The 27,313-nt window shown below is 48.0% G+C and overlaps 1 protein-coding gene across 3 annotated transcripts in view; it reads right to left on the reverse strand.

Annotated features, from left to right (window-relative positions):
* Positions 1 to 1,287: 1,287 nt before the first annotated feature.
* myo5aa (myosin VAa) overlaps positions 1,288 to 27,313 on the reverse strand; it is a 47,821-nt gene continuing 21,795 nt past the window's right edge. For 2 of the 3 annotated variants that reach the window (XM_086024919.1, XM_086024915.1), the window contains exons 13-40: positions 27,179 to 27,304; positions 26,424 to 26,507; positions 22,865 to 23,020; positions 22,707 to 22,804; positions 22,532 to 22,618; positions 21,501 to 21,609; positions 21,191 to 21,402; positions 20,941 to 21,097; positions 19,541 to 19,780; positions 19,210 to 19,458; positions 17,396 to 17,489; positions 15,920 to 16,050; positions 15,738 to 15,851; positions 15,515 to 15,649; positions 15,353 to 15,409; positions 15,050 to 15,277; positions 13,488 to 13,588; positions 10,840 to 11,038; positions 9,735 to 9,800; positions 8,693 to 8,786; positions 7,544 to 7,693; positions 6,970 to 7,124; positions 6,282 to 6,371; positions 5,267 to 5,417; positions 4,828 to 5,110; positions 4,113 to 4,287; positions 3,118 to 3,198; positions 1,288 to 2,981 (exon numbers count right to left, since the gene is read on the reverse strand). In XM_086024919.1, the coding sequence (XP_085881045.1) occupies positions 2,829 to 2,981; positions 3,118 to 3,198; positions 4,113 to 4,287; positions 4,828 to 5,110; positions 5,267 to 5,417; positions 6,282 to 6,371; positions 6,970 to 7,124; positions 7,544 to 7,693; positions 8,693 to 8,786; positions 9,735 to 9,800; positions 10,840 to 11,038; positions 13,488 to 13,588; positions 15,050 to 15,277; positions 15,353 to 15,409; positions 15,515 to 15,649; positions 15,738 to 15,851; positions 15,920 to 16,050; positions 17,396 to 17,489; positions 19,210 to 19,458; positions 19,541 to 19,780; positions 20,941 to 21,097; positions 21,191 to 21,402; positions 21,501 to 21,609; positions 22,532 to 22,618; positions 22,707 to 22,804; positions 22,865 to 23,020; positions 26,424 to 26,507; positions 27,179 to 27,304 (3,975 nt within the window). In that variant the 3' untranslated portion in view covers positions 1,288 to 2,828. The remainder of the gene's footprint in view (positions 2,982 to 3,117; positions 3,199 to 4,112; positions 4,288 to 4,827; positions 5,111 to 5,266; positions 5,418 to 6,281; positions 6,372 to 6,969; positions 7,125 to 7,543; positions 7,694 to 8,692; positions 8,787 to 9,734; positions 9,801 to 10,839; positions 11,039 to 13,487; positions 13,589 to 15,049; positions 15,278 to 15,352; positions 15,410 to 15,514; positions 15,650 to 15,737; positions 15,852 to 15,919; positions 16,051 to 17,395; positions 17,490 to 19,209; positions 19,459 to 19,540; positions 19,781 to 20,940; positions 21,098 to 21,190; positions 21,403 to 21,500; positions 21,610 to 22,531; positions 22,619 to 22,706; positions 22,805 to 22,864; positions 23,021 to 26,423; positions 26,508 to 27,178; positions 27,305 to 27,313) is intronic. The other variant, XM_086024916.1, reaches the window with a different exon arrangement.

The following is a 27,313-nucleotide window of genomic DNA, read 5'->3' on the forward strand; positions in this document are numbered from 1 at the left end:
CTTGAGTGCCGCCATCGGTCGACGTACAAAACGCAGAAGTGGAGAGCAAAAAGAATTCTTGCACACATCGCAACCAATCACTTGACAGCTGCCCTTCAAAGACTCCCAGTGAAAAGGCTCTTGTTGCCCCATGACAAGAAAGGTCGAGTCGCGTATCAATGTTGAGCGTTTATGTGTGTATTTGAAGGTGGTGACTAAATATCAATCCCTGGAAATTTTGAAGACAATTAAAAGCCAACAAGAACTATGCAACAAACTGCTCTGGCCGCTCGGGTTGAATAAGCGTCAAAAGTCAAAACCAACACAGACCTTGGCGTGATATCAAGATAAAATTGTTTTGTAAAAGAAAGACAAATTACTCTCAATTGCAGTACATGCAATCATTTCAACTTCAACATGAATTTTGATGACCACACTGTGAAAAAACAACGGCTAAAACAGTCAGTTCAGTTGCTTCAAAATACAGAATACATTCTTGACTCTTCTGGGAGCAATGTTGGGTGGCACAAAAAAGCAAGCAAATGGTTTGCTCCAAAACAATTTGCGGCGTTATTTTTACTTCTAACTTCAAGGTGGGGGACAATTAGTTCTGTAAACTCTTTTGTTTGTTCAAAATGTGGAAAAGCCAATTTTGGCATTACCCCGTGAGGAAGGATCGTGAATTACAGAGCAATTCACACACCCCATTGTTTTTCTTGGCTTGCTGAATTGAAATGAAACCTTTGCGTAGGTGGCCCCGTCTCATGCAAGTGAGAGACGAGAAATCGCTGTATCGCTGGGCCACTGGCCAGAACCGATTTTATTTCTATGGCGACCGAGAGACGAGGAGCTCTGGGATTGAACAGGCGAGCAAGCGGCTTCTGCACGGCCCAAATGCACTTTTCACAGGTGAAACCCAAAGCCCAAAAACAGACGCGATCTAATGTTCAAGCAATCCATCTAAAAGGCAACGCCTGAGCAAGCAGAAACACACGGCAGTCACGTGTTCCACTGCTTGTGCTCACTTGGAAAGTGGGCGGCTTCAAACAAAAGCTGCCCTGTCCGGAGTTGTTCAACACATCCAGATGTAAATAGCGTGAAATAAAAGCTGCAAACCTTTGCCAACTTTTGGCTCATATTCATCTTCAGTTTCTATACGACGGAAACGAAGGAATTGACCTTTGCGCTCCAATACTTTGGGAGTGTACGTCCACTTCCAAGCAATTGAACACATGCCGGTTGTCAGAAGCTAACGTTAAAGCTAGCCACCCAAAAACACTCCTCAAAAGGGGAAAGAAAGAAAATCTCTTTCAGTGCTTGAATTCTTTTATTCATTTTAGTTTTTGTTGTACTTTTCCACATTTGACAATTCATTCCAAGTTTGTTAACGGTGAACACATCCACGAAAGCACAGCTACCAGAAACTACAAACAGTCCCGTTTGCCAAACGGCGGGTCAGACAAGATGATGATTGGACGGCAGGGCGTTGGCGGGCGACTGGACGTCACCCTCCATCCCGTCAGCGACGCCAAATGTGTTGAAACTCTTGAATAGTCTTCCTCTAGCGTGTTTTAAAAAGTGCACGTACCGAATTCTCCTTGGAAGCTTTCTTGTCGCGCTATTAGGCCCAGCTAAGAAATGTCCCACGTCTTCAGCTGTTGTTCGGTCATAAAACCGGCGTACATTTTGAAATGGTCAACGCAGAGCGAGAGAGAGAAGACATGAAGAAGCGGTTTGAGGCACTGAAAAACAACCTCACAATGCTGCTCGGTGATACGCAAAATAAAGATCAACAATAAATAATAGCAAAGCGATAGCGGCGCCTGCCGACTTCAACGTGATCCGATGAGCAGGATGGCGACTATTCTACGAGCCCGGCGCTGGACCAAACTAAACGCCTCTTGACAAAGCGGGAGGAGAATGCAATAAATACACGTATTGTTCATATTTATATATTTATATATATATCCATCTGTGTGTGCATTAAGAACACGGCGCAGACGACGCGCAGTCGGTCGTCTCGGCTTGACTGAGGACCGAGTGGGAGGCGGTTGGGGGCTAACTTGTGGTTGAGAGCAACTACTTCGACCGCCGCAAAGACGTCGGCGGCGGGCGTCATTTCAAACAGTAACTCCCGAAAGACATTCGAGACCAGCTGGTCCAATTTCACTTCATCGCTTCGCAAAGGACTTATTTACTACAAATAGAGTAGCGGTATGTTTGGCCCACTATCTATGACAGCAAGGTCGCGAGAGGGACAGGCAGAACGTTGAAATGCTCTTACCCCGATGACGCAATGTGCGTTTCACATTGCGAGGAAATTCTTTCCGACCACCTGGTCACCATTTCGGTCTGCGGTGAACCCACGCGCATTTGCACATTTGTACAGGAGCTCGTTTTTGGGGGAGCCTCTGCTCCATTACTTGCTGCTCGGCTGAAGCCTTGCCTGATGTGAAAGTCATGCTTGCCAAGCCATAACATCCACCAAGAGCTTCATTTTGTCAGTCAGGCCAGACGGAGGCTGAGCCGATTGAAAATAGAGCTGTTTTCCCCTTTGTGGGATCTTGAGACAATTGCAAACGTTTTTGGGTAGGCGTCACTTACTCGCTGGTTTCACTATTCCTGGTTCCATTTTTGTGCGGCGGTATGCCGTGCAATTTTCCAAACTTAAAATCTGTGCCTCGGCTCAATAAAATTTGGGAAAGACTCGTCAAAAAGATGTGAATAAAACAGCACGTGGAGCATGCACCACGTGTTTTGTGACGCTCGCGCGTTTGTGTTTTGTGGGAGAGGGAGAGAGAGAGAGAGAGAGAGAGAGAGCGAGTCGATGGCGACTGTTGCCTCCCGGCTTAGACGCGGGTGAGGAAGGCCAGGTTGAGCGAGCCCGGTATCTGGATGGTCTCCAGGGCCAGGGAGGACGGATTGAAGGGGAAAGTGATGGGGTAGATCATCTTGGTGTCCATCAGCAGCTGCGGACTCTCGCAGCGGTCCCGCAAACGAGTCTGGAGAGGGCAAAGAAGGTTAGAGCACACGACACTGGAGAGTGATGGGAACTGCTGTTTTGGTTAGCCAAAGAAGTTGAAATGGGTTCCGCATTCAAGCCTTGAATATCCGTGTGTGATGCGTGTTGCCCGTCACCTGTATGGTTCGGATGAATGAAACTGACACTCTCTCCTCAAACTCGTTGACTGGAGTGTAGAGGTTCAGGACCTTCACGATCTGAAGGAAACAACACAATGTTTAGCCCAATGAAACTTACAAAGTGACAAAGCAGATACCATCTAAAAATGATCACAAATATGATATCCAAACTACTACTTAAACGGTCCTTGAGAAATTCGAGTACCGCGGTTAAAAAACCGCTCGAGGCATTTTTTTCGCCGAGAGTACTCGCTTGTTTATGCGTACAGTCGTACACTGTTGGGAAGAAGAAGAAGTCAAGCTAATGCTGCCAACGTGGGAAGAAGGCCAACTTCAAAAGAAATCTTTTCTTGTAAAGTCATCCATGGACTTGAATGCCTCGGTTCACTTTTGTTTGGAAATGATTGCCGGCAGCATGTTGTGACGTAATGGATAACTTGCCTTGCCTTGCCTTGCCTTGCCTTGCCTTCCAGACGGCATTCGGGCCGTTCATTGCCATTTGAAACTGTTGCTACCGATTCAACAACACGACGGCGTCGTCAAACAACATTCAATCGCTAATTGAAAAAAACCACCCCAAAACCGACTTAATGACGCTGACACTGTATTGTACGGCGTCGGTCGCCAGTGCCGGCGTTAGCAGCGCTCAAGTGAAGAAGACCTAAATGACTCTGCAGACTCGGACACACTTGCCGTTCCTACCGATGACTTTTTAATCAACCAGGCTTACTCATGTGTTGTCTTAGGCGGCCAAATCGACACCAATTTGTTTGATGGACCACAATCCAAGTGGAGGGATTGATCTAAACTCTCGCAAACGAGAGGAAAATGGTGTACTGCTATGCAGGGTTTGAATTGAAGTATATGAAGAATGCTGATTCCCTATGTTATTATTTATTTGGCTGCCGTATTGCGAAGCAGCTGAAGGCAAGAGCGCCGTTGGGTGAATAGCAGAGCTGCGGGAGTTGCAAGCGTGCGGCCTGCTTGCGCACCTGCGCGGTGGTGAGGGCCAGGCACATGGAGCAGATGGCTTCGGCGTCCTCGTCCGTCTTCTTCTTGACCTGCAGCAGCTGAGCGGCCTGGATGAGAGGCTCCAGAGTCTCCTTGGCCCCGCAATTCATCAAACCTTTGTCACGCAGCCACTCCTCCAGCTGGCTCACGTTGTACCTGAAACACGCGTGCTGACGTCAGCAACCTCAGCTCGACAAAGGCCCAATAGTTGGAACAAGGCATTCTGATATACATTGTGTTTGCGGAACACGAGTTAATCCAGCCGTTTTTAGCCATTGCTAGAAGCCCCCTCGGCTGAAAATAACATCACAAGTGCTCAGGGTTCAGATCACGACCAATCATGAAAACAGGTGAGCCGCCATTGGTCGTTACCTGAGCCCTGAGCAGTTGTGATGTCATTTTCAGTTGACAGAAGTGACAAAATGGCCGCCCATCCCCCCCCCCGAGATGGTTAAAAAGGGCTGCATTTTGCTGCTTAACTCATATTTCATATCAACCAGAACGCCTTGTTTCAACTAGTGGGCCTGCATAGAACATCTTCTATGTTTGGATTGACTGCCCCTTCAAGCACAGTTTGAATTTAGTGTGTCTCATTATTTACCCGTTTTTTTTTTTTTTAAACCTTTTTAAATTCCCTGAGTGCGTGAAGGCTTTCCCGCCAGCAGACAGAAGCGGATTTCCCCACGAGCATCCTACCTGATCTGCATGCCTTTGCTCCAGGAGCACATGTCCTTGCGCAGCAGCAGGTTGTTGAGGGTGACGGCGCCGATGACGTAGAACTGCTGCTTGACCACCTGCTTGATGAGCTCGGGGTCGGTGCCGTGCTGGCACATGGTGGAGTGGAAGGCGTTGAGCTGGCGCAGGATGGAGTCCAGCGTGTACGTGCCCTCGTCGGCGATGCTGGACGTGCGCTTGCGCAGGCCCGTCGGCTTGACGCCCGACACGCCCTGGATGGTCTCGTGCTCCAGCATGCCGGAAACTGACGCCAAAGAACAAAACAAACAAATGCGCATTTGACTCGTGCCCGTGCGCCCCCCCTAAGGACGCTAAGCAAACTTTGACCTTGCGTTTATGTCGAGAGTATTTCTTATTGATTGTTCGTTCGTACGGCGACTTCGTGTTGGCCAATGCGCACCTATCATGGGCTGAAGCGTGTTCTCCATGCATTTGATGAGCTGCTGGTAGATCTGGATGGCCAGGTCGCTGATCACCGATCTGTACTCGGTCAGGTCAAAGTTGGACAGACAGTGCTCGTTCTGCCGGGAAGTGTTGTGCTTCATGAACACCTGGCGGCAAAAGCAGGTTTCATTCGAGAATCAGAATCAGCAAAAGCTCATTCGGTCCCGCCTTCCTTGGGGGACGTCACGCAGTCAGCATTTAGCACTCAAAGTGTTTACCTTTGCATGCAAGAACGGGAGGGAAATGTGTTCGCCCCGTGCAGTGAAATTTGGACTTTGCTGTCCACATTGATGCCAACATAGCATGACAAATAAAAATAACATAAAGCAAGATAAAAAAAAAAATGGTAACACACACAAACATATACATGTATATATATATATTTAAAAAAAAAAAAAAAATATATATATATATATATGAATTACATTACTTTATTTTTATTTAAAAACGGTTAATCAATTTTAATTATAAATCAAAATTTAATACTAGCATAAAACAAAAATTTATAGTTGCATTAATTTTTCAGTATTCTTCTAAAACTGTATAATTAAGGTATATTTCTTCATTCTCACTTTGTACTCATTTATTTAATTAAATAATTGGTTGATTTAATTATTGTAAAGACAATATAATATTTGTAAAATCAACTTTTACATTTAAGATTTTCTTTATTTGATGAATTGATAATTCATCATAGAGAATACGATTTAAAAATGATAAAAAAAACGTTTGTTACATGAATATTGACATCCCCCCGCTAAAAGTGAGCTCATACCGTTAATTCTTTTGCCAATCGGAAAAAACTCGACTTATGTGCTGTATCTCTCGTCATGCATAAACCTGACACGTAATTTCAACAAAGGACATGTAGACAGAATTCTTTGTTTTTGACACAACTATTCATCCGGTGTATTATCCGGGCTATTTTTGCAGGACATTTTTTACAGCAAGAGTTGAAGGTGACTTTTGACCTCATCTCCACTGTACTGCTTGAGGCAGTGCAGGAAGCGGCAGGTGTTGGCCAGCCAGAAGGAGACCGTCTCAAAGTCATCTCCTCGTTTCTGAAACACACAAGAGCTGACTTGAAAAAGACATAATACAAGGCGACCTCGACTTCCCAGTTCAATTCGCTCCCTGGCCGCGCTTGTAAGTCAAGTCACTTGTATCCAAGATCAACCTTCTCCAGTCAAATGCGTGCAAATGCCGTTGCAGCCACAAAAACAGCAGCAACGTTTTGTGAAATGCCCTTTCAACAAGAAACCCAGCACTGCACAATATTGGACTGAATGAAAACGTGCAGTAATGACACAGTTACACCAAGTGTAAACAATTGAACAGTTTGTACACCATTGTTGACAATGGACATTGTGCCACTTCTTCTGGCGAGTGCGCCTTGGCCACCAGGTGGCAGTATAATACCAACATTCATCATCTTTAAAACTAGGCTGCGGGATAATAGTAGTCCTTTTTTCACCTGCCTTAACGGTTTCAAGGTTGATAACTACTGTAATATCAATGCTAGTTTCATTAGCCTGCCTACGGCATGTTGCATTCTGCGTTAGCATCAAGCTAGTAAACATTCAGAAGGCAAAGTGATGTGGTTTGGTTAAATACATGTAGAATTCACGTTTTGTATTTAGTTTTACGGCGCGGACAAACCTTGAGGATCTTCTTGATGCTGTTGATGGTGGAGGTGAGCAGCGTGCGCACCTTCTGGTCATCGTTGACGTAGTCGGCATGCCTCAGACACATGAAAAGGATGTAGGCGGGGAGACCCGGGATCAAGTTGACGGCCACGCCGCGAGGCTTGAGCTCTGCGCGCACACACCAGAAACAAAGTGCTTCGGGTAACTAGGGAGAGTTGGACAAAGTGAGGCGTCAAAGCAAAATGGGACAAAGCAAAATGGGACACAAAATTGGCCTCAGCGCAGACTGAACGCAAGCCCAAATAGCCAGCCGGGTCTTTTCTTTGGTTTACGAAAAGTCCTGCAAACGACAGCACCTCCAAATCCGTCTGGTTGACTTTGAGCGGGAGGTGGGCTACACTTACGCTGACCGGATCCGGCCAATTGAAGGCTACATATAGCCCCCCCCCGCCCCCCCCGAACAAGAAGCCGACCGACTCCAATAATGACCGAATTATGATGCGCAAAAAATAATAAAAGGTTTTTCTACAAATCCGAGATGTTTGCGGTAGCTGAGGTCGGTGTGCCATAAGCGCGGTCAAAGTTACCGAGGATCAAATTCTTGACCAGTTTGAGCTCGTCCTCCTTCTTGTACTCCAGCATGCCCTGGAAGTCTTTCTCCCGGCGAGGAATGTTGACCGGGCGGATGGGCTCGTCCACCATCTGCCCCGGCGACGTCTGACCTTCCGCTTGGCCGGCTGCAACGCACACACACGGCGCAATTGCCATTTCAGATTGCAATGACTTTTTTCAAGCTCCTCTCCCCATCTATTTTTCAACAAACACAAGCAATACATTCATCTGCACTACAATAAACAATGTCGGACTTATCATAAATCAATCTTTTGGTTTTCTGGGTTAGGCTTACGCTACGATAAATGGAGCGTGAACGGAAATGAGAGACCATCTACTTCACTTAGCTTCGTTAACTTTCTAAACACTTGGACGTGCAGTCTTTGAAGCGTTCACCGCGACAACTTGACAAAATTCTAGATTTTAATTCAAATTCTGCGATGGATTCAGATGAAGTCGGAATGCAAAGTCGGAATGCAAACAAATCCGCGTCTTTGCCACGTCCACTTTTCATGTTTCGTACGTGAATGTGGACTGCACTTCTGAAGAACTGAACTTACGCTATTTAGACGCTAATGTATGTATATTTAAATATGGAAAAGGAAGCCTACCGATGGACTGAAATGAAGCACGGTTGGGTTTTTTTAAAAATAAATTGCAGCCTTTGAAATTTGAAAATTGAATTCTACTTCATTTGAAAGTGATCAATTGTTCCACCCTAATACAAACATTCCGAACTCAGCCAAGTTGGACTACCCTTGGGGTGAGCCTATTGTAGTATGTCGGTGGCACTTAACTCATTGACGGCCAGACATTTTCAGACCCTCTTTGAACCCAATGTTTGAAAAGAATATCGATAAATAAATCCCCGGGATTGAATGGCTGTAATGAGCAAAGACGTGTGAATTGGCCAATGGCAGTGAATAAGTTAAACGACCGCAACAGGAACAAACATAAGTCCGAAAAATGTTGCCTTCTATTGGCCAAACTTGGAGACATCAATATGGGATCCTGCGTGCGTTGCCTTTGCCACTTGTGTCGCAGCTCCGACAGGACGTCCAAACGAGGAAAGACGTCCGTTTGCACGTTGTCAGTGACGTAAGAGTGATGAGGCCGCGTCCTACCTCCCATCTCTCCAATCCTCTTGGAGTAAACCTTCAGCTGCTTCTTGAGCTTGCGGATGGTTCGGTCCTGCTTCTCCAGCTGCTCCATGAGATCCTGCCATGGCGAAGCACAAACACAGGAGGTGAGGACCAACTGGAGCAAACTGGTTTTCACTGGCACCCTCTGTTGCTCAACACCTTTGGGGACCCTTATAGTGGGGTGGAACTTTTTCCAAGCACCCCTCCATAATTAAACAGAACTACCATGTATATCTCTAAATGCAACAGCAGTTAAAAAGTTGTTAAAAAGGAAGTCAACCCCAACATATTTTTTCCCCAGAATGTTTGATGCAGGCCCGCTTGTTGAAACGCGACATTCTGATTAATATTGCCTTTGTGGCATACGAGAAATGCGCCCGCTTTTAGCTAGCTCAAGGGGCGGCCATTTTATCATTTCTATCGACTGAAAACGACATCACAACTGCTCAGGGCTCAGGCAACGGCCAATCACGGCTAGACTTCGGAATACAGGTGATCCGTGATTGGTCGTTATCTGAGCCCTGAGCAACTTGGATGTCATCTTCAGTCGACAGAAGTGACAAAATGGCCGCCCCAGAAATGGCTAAAAACAGGTGGATAAACTCTTATTCCACAAACGTAATATTTATCAGAATGACTCGTTTCAACCAGTGAGCCTGCCTAGAACGTGTTCTTGAAAAAAATATGTTTGGGTTGACATCCCTTGAACAAAAAAAAAGCCATCATGTCCCACTCAAATTCAGAGGGAGCAGAATCCAAACATTTCCTTTGAGACAAACAAGCAAAGAAAGCGAAAGGTAGTTTGCTCCCAAATCAAAATGAGAGCTGCCGTGCCGATGGGGAAGGAAAAAAACATTTTAGCGGGGCTTGTTGGCAGTTAAAAGAGAAGAAAAAAGGTGCAGTGCGGCTCCGCTGTGAATTAGTGCCTTGACACGAGTTATATGCGCTCAGCCTTGGGAAACAAACAGTTGTTAGAGCAAGTCCACGTGCAAAAGAACGCAACACACACGCAGTGGGTACATACAACCATCCGGCGTAAAATGATGACTCGCGCCTCTCGGGATGCCGTGGGGTCGTCGGCCACCAGCTCCTGTCAGGTGACACCGGCCACACGTCACACCAGTGTGCGTGCGTGCGTGCGTGCCTGCGTGCGCCCGCATGTATGTATGTGCGCGCGCGCGCGTTGCCCATCCGGGGCGCCCATTTGGAACTCAAGCAGGCTTTTACCCGAACACCAAGAAAAAAAAAAAATGCAATTGTTGATGTGTACGTTTTGTCACGTAATCAGGTCTGCTGTTTCTTTGAACGTTTATCTACTTTTTCATTATAATTTGTAGCCTTATTTTTGTTTTTTTTCCCCCTCCTTGAATTTGTGTTTTTGTTGATTATGTCCCACTGAGACAGGAAAATAGTCATCCATTATAAAAGTCTAAGGAGAACCTATTTTCTGTTTTTAGAAAGCTGAAGGCTGTAATTTTCAATTTCAGTTTCAATGTTTTTTTTCCCCAAGTTATTTTTTTGCTGTGAAGGGAGCTTTTTTTTTGTGTGTGTCGACTGATGCCCTAATCATAAAAAAAAAATCCCAACGCTTGGCTTTCATCCAGAGGTTCATAAAACATGATCATGATAATAATAAAAATGATTACGATTACTATATGGATTTGCTTTGTAGAACGCAAAATGAAAAAGTCATATGATCATCTTATACTTGGCTAAAGGAGCAAAAAAAAAAAAAAAAGTTTTACCAGTAAATTCTTTGAAATTTGCATGTCCTGCTGCAAAATCATTCTGGCGATTGGAGACAATAACAGCATCCGTTTGTGCTGTGGCACTTGTGGAGGTGCCACCATCGCGCCGTCACATTTATGCGCCTGTCGTCGGATCACTGTTGTTCTCTTGCTCCCGAAGCCCTCGACCCCGTTTCATCTCTCTCTCTATCGTTCTCTGGGTCCTGCTCAACATTTCTTCCCAGGCGGGCAAAGCGCTTGCTCGCGTGCGGTTCAGGGCGGGGCATACGCTCACGCATGTACGCGTCGTGCCGCCCTTGGCCTGCTCAAGGATTCAAGAATCTTGCGATAACCGGTGCTGCGGATTGGCTCTCTGGAAAGGAGGCGGAGCCGACAGCGTACCAGGTTCTCGTTGGTGAGCCGGGTGATCTCGTGCTGCAGGCTGGCTTCGATGCGGGCCTCCGGGGGCAGCTGGAGGTTCTGCGCCAGGAGCTGCTGCTGCCGGTTGTTCTCCTCCTTGACGTTCTGCAGCTCGCCGCGCAGGGATTCCACCTCGCTGTCGTAACTCCGCCGCTGGGTCTGCAGCTGGTGCTCCAGCAGCCTGCCGCCGCGGATGCGAGGGAAGATGGAGGCGTGGGCGAGACAAATTAGACTCCAAGCGTGACGAGGGAAGCAAAAGCAGTACATGACTTCAGAGGGACGCACACAAACACATTCAAAGTCGATGAGCCATAAATGAAAGGTTTAACGTTGAAGACCGCGGCAAACGGACTTGAGTTGGACCCATATCGCCCGTACCTTATTTTTCACAAGTATAAATACATACATGTACATAAATGATCCTTGGCTTTCCCCTTCGAGCTGCTACGACGCACAGCTGCTGGTTCTAGTGTTTGGAAAGTTATCCTGACGCTTGGCTTTCATTCAAAAGCTCATAGCAAAAAAATCATTTGCAATACAGACACTCACTGAACAGCATCAGTGAGCAAGAATAGGGCCTGGTAAAAAAAAGCCGACGCCCACGTGTGCTCTGTGGTATCCTTGTGCAGCTCCTTTGGCCTCAAAACAGACAGCCAGTGTTCAACATTGGAAAGTAAAACAGCGTAAGAGGAAAGGTAGCAGACAGGAGCAAGCTTTGCAAGGCTGATGGCGAGTGATGGCTCGGCTATGGCTCAACGTCAAATAGAACGCAGAAAGGTCACACGCTTTACACCTGACCGTCTCCTTTAAGCCCTCATTAACCAGCCACAGCTCCCCGTGTCCTCATTCAGCTTTTGGAAGTCCGGAGCAGCCGATCTGACCGACACACAACACAAGAGGAACAAAAAAGGGAACATGAAAAGCACAATGAACTAATGGAAAACATGCGGGGAGGGGGCGAGGTCAACGGGCAGCAAGATTAGGATTTGTTGGGGTGACGACGCGACCTTGACTGCATTTTAGAGACAAACAATCACGTGATCCAATGTTGTGCTCCTGACACCTCGCTGAGAGGCTTTACCAGGCCACTTCAATGCAGAGGAATTTTTCACAAGAGATAACGGAGAGCACGATGCATTTTTTATAAGGATATCATTTATTAGTGTTCCTTTTTTTTTTTTTTACCATCCATTAAAATAATTACAATGAAATGTGGTTGTTTTTTTTTTTTTACATTATTTTATAGGAAACAATTTGGTTTTGCAGTTTCATGTTTTGGAAAAAAACACCAGCATCGGTATACAGAATCATGTGAGAAGTGACCATCATCATGAAATAGGAACTTCATTCATAAAAGTAAAAAACATCTCAAACGTTTTAAACTTGTTTTTCTTGACATTAGACAGAAAAAATAACAAATTGAATCAATAACATTAAATGCGTATTTCTGAGTCATATTTTGGTATTGCATTATTTTTGCATTCATTATTATCCCTTTATTCATTTGGATATGTATTTTTTGAATCATGAATAATCCAACTTCTATTTTCGAGGAAGAAAAAGGAGGTGCTAATTTGAGGCGAGGCGCTGATTCCAGAACATTCTGTTGCATTATTATGCAAAGCTTATTTCAGTATGAACATCCACTTGATGCCGTTTGCTTGTTTTGGAATTGTTAGTTGGAGTAAAGGTGACAATCAGCAAAAAAATTCAATAGAAGGAGAAAAAACCAACTTGCAAGAAAGCAAAGGAGGGATGCACACTGGTACATATTTGAAGCACAGACTCACTGTGTAAAAATATGCCAATGACAAACACAGGGTGACGTCTGGTGAAATGCGTTAAGTGACAGGGAACAACTTGCTGGTTCAATGGGCTCAACAGACACAACGTTAGGAACACCTGCACAACCAAATCAAGTCCAATTCAAAATCTCATTCACAAATACTGCCTGTGCCAACAATAATCGAGCTTACTTTTGATGCATTTGCGTCCTTGCTAACCAAGCTATTATCTAAATACAGTGATTTTGTTTTTTATGTCGCTCTTGAATTGGATTTTGGTGACTCTTGCATTTCTACAAACAAGGCCCTTGGGATTTGGCTTTTTTGAATCAACTTGCGCTGTCCACCTTGACGCAAAACAGAAGACAAGGAGGCGGCGTTCATGCAAAAGGACATCGACGCTGACAACTGCTGCAGCGCTCAAGCTGCTGCACAGCTTGGCCTCACATCAATGCCAACTTCTTAAAGTGCTTCAAAAAGCTCTTTGGAAGCTGGAAAAACAACAACCTCAGTAAAGTCTACTCGGACATGCTGGTTAAGAACGGCCGCGCAAGAAAAAAAAAACCCCAAAACAAACTGTCGATGTTGTGGAATCGGTGAGTAAGAGTCACGGTCGGGCCGCGGCCACGCACGCAGGGCTCGGCCGGGCTCGGCGACGCACCGAGCGCCGCGTCTGTTACCTGAGCCTACTGAGCAGATGTCTGACTTCCAGCCGCTTACGCGCAAACCTGGGCGCTCTGCACGGGACAAGGTGGCGTTCAGTCACCGGCCACTCAACAAACGCTACGGAGGCTGGGAAGAATCCAACGCTGAAAGAAGAGGGGGCAAAAAAAAAACACGGGGTACCTGTTTGTGTCTTTGAGGCCGATGTAGGCTTGTTTGAGTTCATCAGCGTCCTTCAGTTTGGAAACGTCCTCCACGTGGACGGCCACCTCTGTCATGGTCTCCTAGAACACACGAGAGAGGAGGAAGATGGTTCAAGTTACTCGAAATGATTTGGGGTTGTTCTGAGTTTCAAAATTGCACATTCGGAACAGCGCCACTGTGTAAACATGAGATGCAAAACCGTTTGCAAACTTTGGACTGTCAGTGGACAAGGTGTCAAATGTGGACAAGGTGTCAAATGTGAAGGTCACAACAGGCACCGGAGGGGAAGAGCATGAATAAATGTAAAAAAAAACAAAAAACATGGGGCATATTCATAAAATTGAAGAAAACACAATCACTGCATTCAGTTAGTATTTCCAATCGGACTAGCGAATAACATTTCGCTTGCACGGCCGACAGTCAGGCCAAGCGGGAAGCTACGACACGAGTCTGAAAAGATGCGCGGACCGCAGCGGGGGACAATTTGCCCACACAGCTCCCCGAGTGGCCTCGCCCGAGTTGTACGAGCGGCAGGCTAGCAAATGTGAGCCGTTTCGACACCTGACCCGGAACTAGCCGTCTGGCCGATGACAATTCCTTTCGTGACAATTTGACGAGGCAAGAAATCAAAGGGGCTGTCTTACGCAGCTGCACCGACTCATTCAACGGTGTGTCTCAAATTTGGAACAGGAGCCTTTCGTACGTGACGTACTGCAAGCAAGGTGACAGTCGTGCAGGAGAAGCGCGGTCGGAACAATACCTTCTCATCCTGTGGGCAGGCGTGGGTGGAGGAGAGAAGGGAGAGACAGCGGCGTTAGAGGGCAAGCAAACGCATTGAAAGCATGAAAGCATGCGAGAGCTCATGAGGACGTTCACCGGCGTGAGCCGCGTATTGTCGCTGTCCTGTGAAAGACTTCATCAATTTATAGAAGAAAAAAAAAAAGAAAAAAAAGTGTTTTTCATAGGACCGCGACAATGTCAAATGGGCAGGCAGCACGACGCCACCAATCGGGATGACTCGACACGAGGGACGGACGCTTCACTTGCGCTGCGTTGTTGCAGTTTGAAACATCTGTTCATATTTATCGCATTTTCTCTTTATTGACTATGGTCGTATAATTGACATGCATATTAGTCGTACACATGATTCTGAAAAGCGTATAAATCACGATAATGTATTGTGTCATCAGTTACGCATGACATCATGATATGAAAGTTTTTGAATGACGACATTTTCATTATTTAATGATGCAAATATCTGAATTTGGGTATGACGGTATTATTCGACGCAACGAAACAAAAATATGAATATGTAGTGTCCATAAATCATGCGGATATTTCCAAATATTTTCTGTTAATCCATATCCACATAGAGATTTAAGCGTTCAAGTTGGCAGCAGTTCAACAATGCAACCACAGTAGCTTGCGGAAGCGTACCTAATCAAGTGGCCAAGAGAAGGCTCTCGAGGCCGGGCGAGTCGGCTCCGTCAAGGCGGCGCGCACGCGCGGGCCACGCGCGGCCCATCGACTGAGCGGCGTACCTTGTGCTGCATGGCTTCCTTCTGGCTGACCAGCTGCGAGCGCAGGATCAGCACCTCCTCCTTGCGCACCTCCAGCTCCTCGCAGGAGGAGTTGAGCTGATCCAGGAGCACCGCGTAGGCCGGGGAGCCCGGTGCGCCGGCGGCCGAAGCCGCGCCCCCCAACAGGCTTCTCCTCATCTCGGCCAGGTCGTGCTTCAGCTTCTTGTTCTCGGACTCCAGTTCCTGACGCTACGAGCCCAGAGCGCAGCTTGCGGTCAAAACGGCAAAGCCGGACCCCGCGGGCATTTGTGGGCCACAACTCACCTTGAGCGACTCGTACTCCAACTCGGCCCCACGCGCCTTTTTGAACTCGGATTCGTCCTAAAACAAGGAGCAAAGCGCAAAGCGCAAAGCGCAAAGCGCCGCGTCATGCTTGCGGTGGCTGTACGGCGCCATTGTCTTGACTCTGAGCGGGGGCGGGCGTACCCTGGCTCGGGCCCTCTGAAACTGCTCCTCCTTGTTCTCCAGCTCATTGCGCAGCGACTGCTTTTCTTGCTCCAGCTCTGTGAGGCGCTTCTGCAGCTTGAGCGTGAGCGACGTATCCATTCCTCGAGTCAAATCCTGCCGGAAAAGACATGAAATGGCAACCTCCGTTCCCGCCGGCCAGCAAACTAGACAACTGCGCTCGCGTGGGCAGCCGACGGCGTACCTCTGCGGTATGGAAACCTTCTTCCGATTCGGCCAACTCGGACTTGAATGTGTACTCGGACTCGTTGCTGCTGTGGGTGGAATCGGTTCGCCTGTGGCCCGGCTTGGCCATGTGCTAAAAAACACAAAGCAGGCAAAGTGAGCAGGCGGGAAAGGACGAAAACAACAATGTGTGTCGCGCACCTCTTTGAGGTCGTCGTATTTCTCCTCCAGGCGAAGGTGTTCTGTCAGGAGATTCTGGTAGCGAGAGCGCTCCTCGTTCAGATCCGTCTCCAGCTGTTGAGTCTCCGATGCAATCGCACGCGCCATTTTCTCTGCGAGAAGCCCAAAGCACAACCACATTGGCTACATTGAGATCGGGTACAAAGGGGATTTTTCAAACACCTGCATTTTACTCGCGCATTCATTTTTCGGCTGACTTTTCTCAATTGAACACACGCGTCTGCAATCTCTTACCTTACGTTCTCAAAATAGGCCCGTTACCTTTTTCTAGCGTGAGGGATGATGACGATGCAAAAAAAGATCAAAGAAAGCGAGAAATACAACCACGAGATTGAATTGAGATTTGCGGAAAAAACGGCGACAGAACCGATTACCAGGGAGCATGAACAATGATAACAGACTCACAGGTGCAAGATATTTCTCACCCATGCCCTTCATTCAAAGGAGAACTCATGTTAAAAATGTTCTTTGCGATAATATGTTCAACGTGCCCCCACTTGACTAATCATGGCATTTTGATTCATATTGCTTTTGTGAAATAAGAATTCAGATGATCAATGCACCCGTTTTCAGCCATGTCAAGTCACGTCACGTCACCAGAAAGCAGGTGAGCCGCCACGTTCGCAACGCGAGCCATCCGAGGGCACTTTGGCGTCAATGTCAGTCGACGGCAGAAAATGTCAGCCTCCCCAGGTAACGGAAAACGAGTGGCTTCATCGCGCCCTCAAACAAAACAAAGCAAAAAAAATGGCAATAGGTTCATCTGTGGGTGCCAAAACACGAGTGCGCAGGAGTCCTCTGTACAGTCTTTAGACTAGTGGGGCCACATACAACATTTTAAGAGGCTGCTTGATGCTGTCGGCACCTATGCGTTGTATTTTTCTGTCAGACAAAAAAAACCCACTAGCTTCTGGTGCTCAGAAGTTCTCCATCTAATGTGAAAAACGGCATACAAGTAATGTGTCCTTCTTCACTTTATATCATTAGCTCATTTAGCATTTTTGTCACAACGTTAGCAAAGCTTTGTTGAGCCAACACTAGCTAGCGCTTAACATGCGGCATGTAGCAATTTGATTTGTATCTAAGATCGACAATGTAAGTTAACAAAAGAGGAAAACTATTTTGTGTGTAGAGTTTTTTTGGGTTGTGCCAAGTAATCAAAACAGAATATTCTACCGTACATAATTAACAGCAGGAAGCAACGTCCATTTCAGTGCCTGGACTTTTTGAAATGAAGTGCAAGAGCAGAATCAGGACTTCTACTTTTACTCGTCCTATTTTATTTATTTACAAAAGTACCAGAGTACTTTAGCCACCTGACGTCTTCTCCACTTCTTGTCTTAGCTTAGCTAACAGCTTATTGCAGTAGAGGGGAACCTTGTTAAGAAGGAGAAATGATGAACTTTTGCGGGACCCGCCTGTTGTTGCGCGACTCACCGGTCATCTGCTGATTCTGTTCCCGAATCAACCTGTTCAAGTCGTCTTTCTCTTTCTTCAGCAAGCCGTTCTGCTCCTTCAGTTCGGACACCGTCTGACGCACAAAAGATCCACAAATGAGAATCTTTGCAAGCATTTTGGTGACTTGTGAGGAAAGGTAAATGGCTGGGCCGTAGATTTTTCCAAATCAGTTTCGGATACCCTAAAAGGATGCATTTCATTCAGAACACACATTTAGAACAACACTAAAGTTACTGAAGTAAAAATCTATTTTACGATTTTGAATGAAAGTCTTTTAACAAGCACAAGCTATTCTGTAACGACATCCTATGTGATGAGTGGGGAAATGATCTCATTTTCAAATAAAACTTGGCACAATTCATTCCTGTGAACTTCAAGTCAATAAACAAATTGACAAGTTTCTTGGTGTGAAAAATGAAGTGTTCAAAAACGGACCGACTTGATGCGCTGATCCGAAAAGTCTCGAGCATGTTGAAAATGAGTTTGTTTCTTGCTCCGAGACGGACGGGCGGGCGGGCGCCTCCGTGGGGGCCGTGGCGCCATGAAGAGCGGAAAAGACTCAAACACTACAAACAATGGTTCGTATTTCTACTTCCTGGTCCTACTTGCCTGGGCTACGGCTCTTGATCACTATGTGGAGGAATGCTGACTCAAACACTAAGACATACACACAGTCAGGTGCAGAATCATTGGCACAGGGCCACAATTGTCCTCTCTTTGGGCCGAAACACCACCACCGTGGATTTCAAGTTGCTTCCCTTGGCATTTACCCGAAAGCTCAACTTCAAACACATCTTGTTGGTTTCATTGCAAATCGGCCGTGGTGGTGTTTGGAGGCAAAACAGATGAGAATGGCGTCCATGTGCCAACACCGATGGACCTGAGTGTAGTTGGGCTGCTACAACACGAGCGCAATAGTGGGTGCTCACCTGCACGGGGGCAAGTGCGTGCCCAAAGCCCCCCGCTTCTCTGAGCCGGCTAAATTGAAGGAAGAAATGTTGGCCGTGGGTGCAATAATAAAACATTGATGTTCGTGTGTAACTGCGCAGGATTCCAAGGGGAGGAGGGTGGAGGGAGTGCGAGGATGACTTGCTTTTGATCCTAAAGTCTAATTGGGTCTATTGAGCAAAAAAGTAGCCAAGGAAAAATATCTTGACATCATTAGACAATTGTAGGTATGAAACAAGGAACTGTGGCTTGGTTGTGAACCCGAAAGCTGCATTCAAAAGGTGGTGCACGGGACTGTTGCTGGCGCGTACGATTGATTTTTACAGCGATTCATTGAATCATCGGATCACAATGTATTGATATTCAAGTGAATTGCTTTTTTTCTGACTACTGTTTATTAAGCGATTATTGTTGTTTATTTGGCATGAATAAATGCGGAAAGAAAAGCAACTCAACAATGAAGCACTACAACATGCCAAGGGCTACTAGCTTGAGTCACACATGTGAGGCTGCTGCAGTTGCAACTACCGCACAAAGTGACACACACGACGGCCGCACATAGGGATGGCTTTCAGAATAGATTTTTTTCCCATAAGCCGATTATGATTCGGTTGTCTGTACAACGCCAGAAAATGGAGAAAAATCGATCCATTATAAGATGCGTTTGTGGCGCAAAAACAGATCGGGGAAAAGTGATTGAATGAATGGACAAGGCACAGTCCAGAAAAACTTTAAGCTGAAACGGGGTGCAGACTACCAAACTGAGGAGAGGAGAGGAGAGGAGGAAACGGGACGCGCTAACAAGTGACATGTGAGAATGAGGACTAGTGAGCGGTGCGCCTTACTTTCTCCATCTGGCCCCTGTAGGAGGTGGCCCAGTCCTCGATGGTCTTCTTCTGCTGCTGCGTGAGGCTCAGCTCCTTCCTCAGCTTGTCCAGCTCCTCCAGGAGACAGTTGACCTGGTTGCCTTTGCTCCTGGCCTCCTCCTCGGCGCCTCGCAGGCGGCCCAGCTCCCCGCGCAGCCGCTCGCTCTCCGTGGCGTAGGTGTTCTCCAAGCCCGCCAGCCTCTCGCTCACCAACTTGTTGTCCTTGCTCTGGCGGGGCAAGGCCAAGTCAGAGGCGAATGCCACATAATGGCAAAGGCGGCGGCGGCGGCGGCGGCGGCGAGACTCCCACCTGCTCGTCGATCTTCCTCTGGAGCTGCATGATCTTGTTCTCCATGCCCTTGTTGAGCTTCTTGAAGTGCTCCACCGAGCGGGCTTCGATCTTGAGCTTCTTGAGCTCGCGCCTGGCCCTCATCCTGCGGATGCAGCACTGCAGGTACACGATGGAGCTCAGGCAGCGCTCGTACCAGCGCCGAGCCAGCCAGCCGCGGGCGTGCTTCTGGATGATCACCGCCTTGTGCTCGCGCAGGAGCTACAGACAGACGCCGGCGCACGGCAAGACAGAGAAAGTAGTCAACGGCCCGCATTTGGCCGCGGCCCGACGTTTCCGGTCTCGCGCGGGCCTGCCTCAAGTTAGCCAGTCGACGTCCCAATGAGTCAGGGGAGCCTTGGGAGAAAGCGCCGAGCCCGGACGTTGAGCTATTTGGCGTCGACGCTAACGCTAAAGCGGGCTTGAGAAGTTTACCGCCTGACGCCCTCTTCTCCTGTCCCAATTCCGACTGTTGGGTGCTGTTTGGCCGTGTGAAAAGGTGGCGCAATATTCTGCTCCACTTGGTATTCAGCAGTCATGGCTGCGTGTGGCCATTTTGGGATACACTCTGGGAAACGTGCTAAGAACCTCTTAAAGAGCGGGTCGACCCAAACATTGTTTTTTTTTTTTCAAGAAGATGCAAGCCCACGAGTTGAAACAAGGCATTCTAGTAAATATTGCGTTTCTGGAATAAGAGTTAATCCACCCGTTTTTGTCCATCTCAGGGGTCGGCCATTTTGTCACTTGTGTCGACTGAAAATGACATCGCAATTGCTCAGATTCAGGTAAGGACCGATCACAGCTCACCGGTTTGCTGAAGCTGAGCCGTGATTCGGTCGCGCCCTGAGCCCTGAGTAGTTGTGATGTCAGTCGGCAGAAATGACAACATGGCCGCCCCGAGGATTACTTTTACGATTGCTGCTGAACTCATCTTCCACAAATGCAATATTCATCAGAATCCCATGTTTAGACTAGTGAAGGCGCATTTCTTGGCAATGTGTTGACTTCCCCTTTAAACACAGGCGATCAAAGCTAGCTTTTGTCCGCCTTTGGACTGAATCATTGTGTGTCAAAGGCAGCGATGAGGGAGCTGCCCAGCCCCCGGCGGATCGGAAGCACAATGCCGCAAAGTGTGTCGGTGTGCAAGATGTGTGAGCTTTACAAGCGGAGCCTCACTGCCTATTGGCCATGTATGTTGAGAGCACTTGTCACTGCCACACAGTCATATCCATGCAGTTCTAAACGAAGATTGTGTAATGGGGGGGGGAAAGTAATTCCGTGAAAGAAAGAAAAAAAAAAAAAAATGTTTTGGGACAAATCCTTTTTTGACAGCACTGCAGAAGCAGAGGACGCGCGTCGGCGCCGTCGTCGGTGTGTGTTACCGCTTGGTACTTCTGGCGGGCCATGTAAGCTCTGAGGATGGTCTGTATGGCCAGCGCAGCCGCCTGCTTCCGCCTGTAGCGCTTCCGGGCCACGCGCATCTTCTGGTACTTCTGGATGACGGTGGCGGCCCGCGTGCGGCGCAGCAAGTCGGCCAAGCTGACGACGGCAGAGAGAGACGAGGCAATGAGCCGACGAGGCAATGAGCCGACCGGTCGGAGCGGCGCGAGCGGCTGCGAGCGGGCCACCCACCGGCGCGCCTGGTATCCTCTGGTGAACCTCTGGATGGTGACGGCGGCCTGGCGCATGCGCAGGTACTTCTTGCGCGCCAGCCAGCAGCGGATGGTCTTCTGGATGCGGATGCAGGCGGCGCGCAGCTTGTCGGCTCGCAGCTTCTCCAGGTAGGCCACCTGGCCGGCCCTGAAGAAGATCTTGGTCTTACCGAACTGGTATTTGTCCTGATCCTGGAGGAGGAAGGCCGCATTTGCACGTCACGCAAAGAGAGACGGACGCTGCTTTGAGACGAGGTGAGGCGAGGCGAGGCGACGCTTGCCAGGCGCACCTGCACCAGCTTCTCCAGAACGTTCCTGCACGTCAACTTCTTGTCGGAGAGAACGTCTTTCTGCTTCATCAGCACTCTGTACCGGCTGAAGAACTCCTGGTATGTCCACCTGAAGCGCGCGCACACAAGCACCAGGCAAACAACGACATGGAGCAGAGATTCCAGAAAAGACACGTCGTAAAAATAACACCAAATTCAGAAGAAATCACATTGAGAACATGCATTACAACCACGCACATTAGAAATGTCACAATGACACTTGCCGCTGTGCATACAGCCTGTTTCAACTTTTTTTTTCCCTGAACAGAATTTTTTTTTTTTTTTTACTTTTCAAGTACAGTTCAGTTGTAGAACTTAAGTAGAGTTCAATACATTTGAATGTCATTTTTAAGAACTCTTTGTTTTTAAACATGTTGAAGTCACACATTACTCTTGTATTCATTTTTGTTACTTTAAAGAGTAAGTCAACCTAAACATTTTTTTGTCAAGAACATGTTCCCAGCAGGCCCTCTTGTTGAAACACGGCATTGGGATGATTATTGCATTTGTGGAATAAGAGTTAATCCCGCCGTTTTTTTCGCCATCTCATTTTGTCACTTCTGTCGACCGAAAATGACATCGCAGTGTCTCGGGGCTCAGGTAACGACCGATCGCGGCTGACCTGTTTTCTGAAGCCGAGCCGTGATTGGTTGTTACCCGAGCAGTTGTGATGTCATTTTCAGTCGACAGAAGTGACAAGATGGCCGCCCCCGGAGATGGCGAAAAACGGCGGGATTAACTCTTATTCCACAAACATTCCACAGTATTAGTCAGATTGCCTTGTTTCGACGAGTGGGCCTGCATAGAAGATAGTCCGAAAACAAATGTCAAACAAGTGTCAGTTTGGTCATCTAGACAGTTGAGATAAATGATGGAAATAATGATTGCTGCGCGTGTTCCAGTGGGATGGCGTTCCGCCGAATTGTCTGAACTGCGATCCAACGAGCAGAACGTAGCGGCAAAAACGTGACTTTGCCGACATTTTTCGGTACCTTGACGGGAAACCTGCAGCGGAGATGCGGATGGTCTCCAGGACGCCGCAAGCTCTCAGCTGCTGCACGGCGCGCTTGGGGTCAAACCTGCCGACGGACACCATTCGGCACATTCGCAAAAAGCAAAAGACAAAAAAGCCACCGAGTTTTGACGGAAAGCCAGCGAGCGACTCACGAGAAGGCCTGCTTGAAGTCGTTGGGCTTGATACAGCGGACGTAGTGCGGGGTGGTGGCGTTCAAGGTTTCCATCAGCATTTGAAGGGAGTTGCGGAACTGCAACAAAGCCCAACGTGTGAAACGCGCCAAAGAGCCGCGCGGGCCAAAGTTTCCCACCTGGCAGCCGACGGTCTTCTTGTGCTCCTTGCTGCTGGCGTCGCGGCTCTTGTCGGCTTTGACGCTCAGGCGGGTCCTGCCTCCCGTCCCGGGCGCCTGGCCCGTGGGGCTGCCGGCTTTGCCCTCATCCTGGAACAGCTCCACCAGCAGCTCAAACTGGGCACAGCCGTCCAAAGGCAGTCACAACAACCGTCCGGATTTCGTTTGGCCGTGCAGTGGAACCTCCGACGTTTCAACCCTCCGTACGCCTTGCGCCGTTTGCATCTAAGGCTCGCAAAGGGCCTTTTGCTTTTGCTTTGGCTTTTCGCGACGCCGACCGTGGAATGACACCCGTGAGGCAAAGGGTGGAAATGAGTGAGTGATGACGCAACCACTGAACCGGAGAAGGAAATTCGTGATAGCTTAGCCAGCTAGCGCGTCGCCGTCCTGGCTGCTCAGTTCAATATTGCAACATTGAAACACATTTGCCTTCCTGGCACATTCTGCACCACGCAACACACTTGCCAGGTGTTATCAGAACTTTTGGGTTCCCGATGCAGAGGCTGATATCTTTTTACACTTGCGTGTCCATTCGGAATGCAAAAAGGTGCATTTGTCTCAAGTCAAGCTCTCTTTTCCACTTCCTTTCATTATTCGTCGCTTCTGCTTTTGGCAGCGCGGCGGAGTAGCGCTTCGCACAATTTGCACAATTTGGAGCTTCTGCGCTCGGGTCTCAGCTATGAGCTTTGTTGCATGACCTCGCGTGAGCTTTCCCCTTGCTTGTTCCCGCATGACCAAAATTTGGAACGCAGGAATTTGATTTGCTTTCCCACAGCTGTGAAAGGTGTGAGTGTGAATGCTCGTTTGTGGGCCCCGCAATTGAACGGCGAGCGCAAGCGCCTCTTGTCCGATGGGTGGCAGTGACGAGTGCAAAAACGAGCTGCTCCCAAGGTTTTTCAACTCTGAAGACTGCAACGAATCGCATTTCAAACCAACGGATTACTGCTGCAGCCATAAAGGGAGCGGCCGGCGATGCATAAACGATTCGTCATACTTTGCACTTACCGTGACGGGCTTCACAATGTATTTCACACATTTCCTTTGTGCAGATTCTACTTTTAGAATGTTTAGTACTGATTTGTAGATGAGTTTTGTTAAAAAAAACACCATTCCGTCAATCAGGTTGATTGTTATACAAAGGCAAAAACCCTCATGTAAAAGTTACGCTTTCTTGACATGAAAAGCGTCATGTCAACTGTCATGTACAGACGCATCTCAACAAATACGAATATTGGGCAAAAATTCATTTATTTCAGTGCCGCCCATTCAAAAAGTGGAACGCATTTTATCCACGTTCATTCAAAATGCGCAATCATCTCTTTCGGGAAGCCAAGTCCGACCCGGTTTTTGTACTAAACGTCCTCGAAACGGTTCAGTCGGTGTGCGTGGAGTGTGAACCTTTCTAATACGACTTTCCCTTTTTGAATTGAACTCCAAGTGAAGGCTGACAAACTGGACGTTGATGAACACTTCCTATTGTGCGTATGCCAAAAGCTAGGTTTAATCACGTGTCAAGTGCTTGTGTGCATTTTTCTTTGTGCGTGTGCGACATGCGTGTCGTTTTGGCTCGTACGCTAGCTAATACGAGTCTAAAGTGTCACCTAAAGTGAAGGTGTTGCTTGTTACTGTCGCATATTTAACTGGCGAATCATTTTTGTAGCATGGGCTCGTGAAATTCCACATTCATGCTTGCCTTATGATCCTTTCCATTGAAGTGGTACCTTGTGTGGCTTTTAAGGGGGGGGGGGGTGCTAAATATTCACTAAAGTGTGCAGTTTTCTTGCTCCCTTTGACCGGACTGAAAAAAAATGAAATGAAGTTTTGCCCAATATTTCAAATCAACGGAGATGCACCCGTATATGCTTTTAGTATGGCATGCAGAAACAAACTCCCCTGTCCTCCTCCGTGCTGCGCTTCTCTTGCCATTGGCAAGAAGCAGGAAAAGAAAAGTTTTCAACAGTCGGCGCCCGGAGCGCTCACCATGCAGCAAACAACGGCGCAAAGCAAAAGTCAAGGACCCGGTGGTGTTAGGAGCAAAAAAAGGCGGCGAGTGAAAGAGAAGATGAGGAAGAGGCCGATGGGCGCGTCTCCGTTTACCTTCTGCTGACGAGTGGGGAGGGTTGCCATGATGGACACACAACCAACACACATGGACACACAATGACAGCGAGATCAAAGCACCTCATTTGCATCCAGCAGCAAAACAAACAAAAACAGGAAAACTGACGATGAAGATGACGGCGTGATCGCTGAGCGATTTCCACGGATGAATTCCGTCCCGATTTGTCCCAAATGTTTCTCGGCTCTTTTCTCAAACGTGGCGCGCGGATGTCACGTGCAAACGCGAGTCGTGTAGCGCAGGTGGACGAACGGCGACGAACGGCGACGAACGGCGGGGAGCGATACCAAAGCGTCCGACCGAGCCGTCAGTGTGTCGCGGCGCATTTCCCGAGACTCTGCAAAAGTTAACTGCGTCATGTTGTGAACAACACGACCTATGAACTGACGTCATGACGCGCGGCAGCCTTTACAGATTTGATTTGTGTGAGTCACGAAAACGGAACGCGCACACGCGCACTCACGTCTCATCGAGGCCGAGAGCGTGCACGCGTTTGCGTGCCAGCGCCTCCGCGGGTGCCAAACGCGCCCAGCGCTAGTTTTGGCCGCTTCCGCTGACGTCCCAAGGAGACGGACGACAACGCAACTGGAGGATCAACACGACGCTGCATCAGCATTGAAAGGCTTTCCGTCCAGCAAGCTTGTTCTTCGGAACAAGACTTGCTGCCGAGTTACGCTCCTCCAGGATTTCCTCTCATCGATGGCCCGACTGGAAGAGATGAATGCTCGCCGCGTGTGTCGTACGCCTGAACGAGCCAACGCCTCGCTCAAATTGATGTCTCCCGTTCCCCACCGCGCTCCAAGTGGAGTCGGATCAGTTGATAGATGCTATTGATCACATTACACGGTTAGCACTCGAGCTGCTGCTAACCAAAGCAGGAGCACCTAAACGGTATCGCACACGAACTCAAGTGCAGAGACTTCCCTGTGCAGTCGTGAAATTTGATTGGAACTGACTTTTTGCCATGTCGTCCGACGACGACGACGACGACGACGAGTGTTTGGGTTGGCTTCGATCACGTCGCGATGTTGTGTGCGGCCACGTTGATGTGACTTCTTAGTAGCACCCGGCCTGCTTTCATTTTCCTTGTCTCTCTGCATTTCTTCAAATGAGCCCTTCTTGTCTTGTTTTGAAATTCACTCTCACTGGACATGACTTGTAAAACGGTACAAGGTGACATTTTTCCATACCGTTTCAAAAAGAAAGCTCTCTGCAGTTGAACTGCAGTAAGCCCTCATGTCGCAAGTGAAGTGCGTACCAACGTGCAATTTTGCTTTCGTACATGTCAAACTCACCACTGGGGTCAGACGCACAGTATTTGCACTGCCCATATGCGGTTGTTCGTGTCACCACTAGAGGTCGCTGCCGCTCCAAGCCTAATAGTCCAAGCTAACATCTTACCTTGCTGGCCTTGAGCACCTTGATCTGTTCTTCATTCACCGTGTCCTTGTTCTTCTCCAGGAAACCATCACATTGATATTCAACCTGCACAAGTACAAGAGAGTCGACTTGCCGTCAAGACGTCAACGCACGCCTGCGATAACACCTACAATGTATTCGGATTATTTTAACACTATAGGCGTGTTTTTTTTCTCGTACATGTCAATGAATTAAATGAACAAAAACTTTGCATTTTCTATCTCGATGCATACTAAACCGTACGCTGCTAATCATGCTTCAATTTGCATTCGTAAACTGCTTTCAATATTTTGTGCGCTAGATGCTTCAGAGAAAAAGCCGGGTTAAAAACTCAAAGCGTTTTGGATCACGCATGTAACCGCGAGACTCCATTTTCAGATCAGGTAACCTCCCGGGAAAACCTGCGTCCGTCCTTGACCCTTTTCTATGTATGTAACCATATCGCCCGTTGGCTAAAACCGGACACGATAACTTGCTGTGAATTTCGAGAGCCCCTCTAAACGCTCAGCTTTTTTTTTTTGTGTGTGGGACCGGCGATGACGACGGAAAAACATTTTTTTTTTTAAATCCTCCGGCTATTCTAAAACTAGCTCACACGGGCGCAGCTGCAGCCAATCTGTTCCTGAGACCAATTAGTGCAAGCACTAAAACGGCCAGATCAAGTTGTGAAGCCAACACCGACCGGGCTCGAAAATGCCGAAATCAGCGCGCACGACGCAAAGAGGCGCCGGGCCCACCTTGTCGGCAAAATGTTGGATGATGAAGGCGCGGTTGGACATGCGCGGCTTCTCGAAGAGGGAGCACGTCTTCAGGTGGGTGTTGTACAACTTCTGGGCCCAGGAATCATCCGAGCCTTTGGGCATCTGCGGAAA

Source organism: Filicampus tigris, chromosome 3 (assembly GCF_054856515.1).
Source record: "Filicampus tigris isolate MCC_2025a chromosome 3, RoL_Ftig_1.0, whole genome shotgun sequence".
Classification (NCBI taxonomy): Eukaryota; Metazoa; Chordata; class Actinopteri; order Syngnathiformes; family Syngnathidae; genus Filicampus; species Filicampus tigris.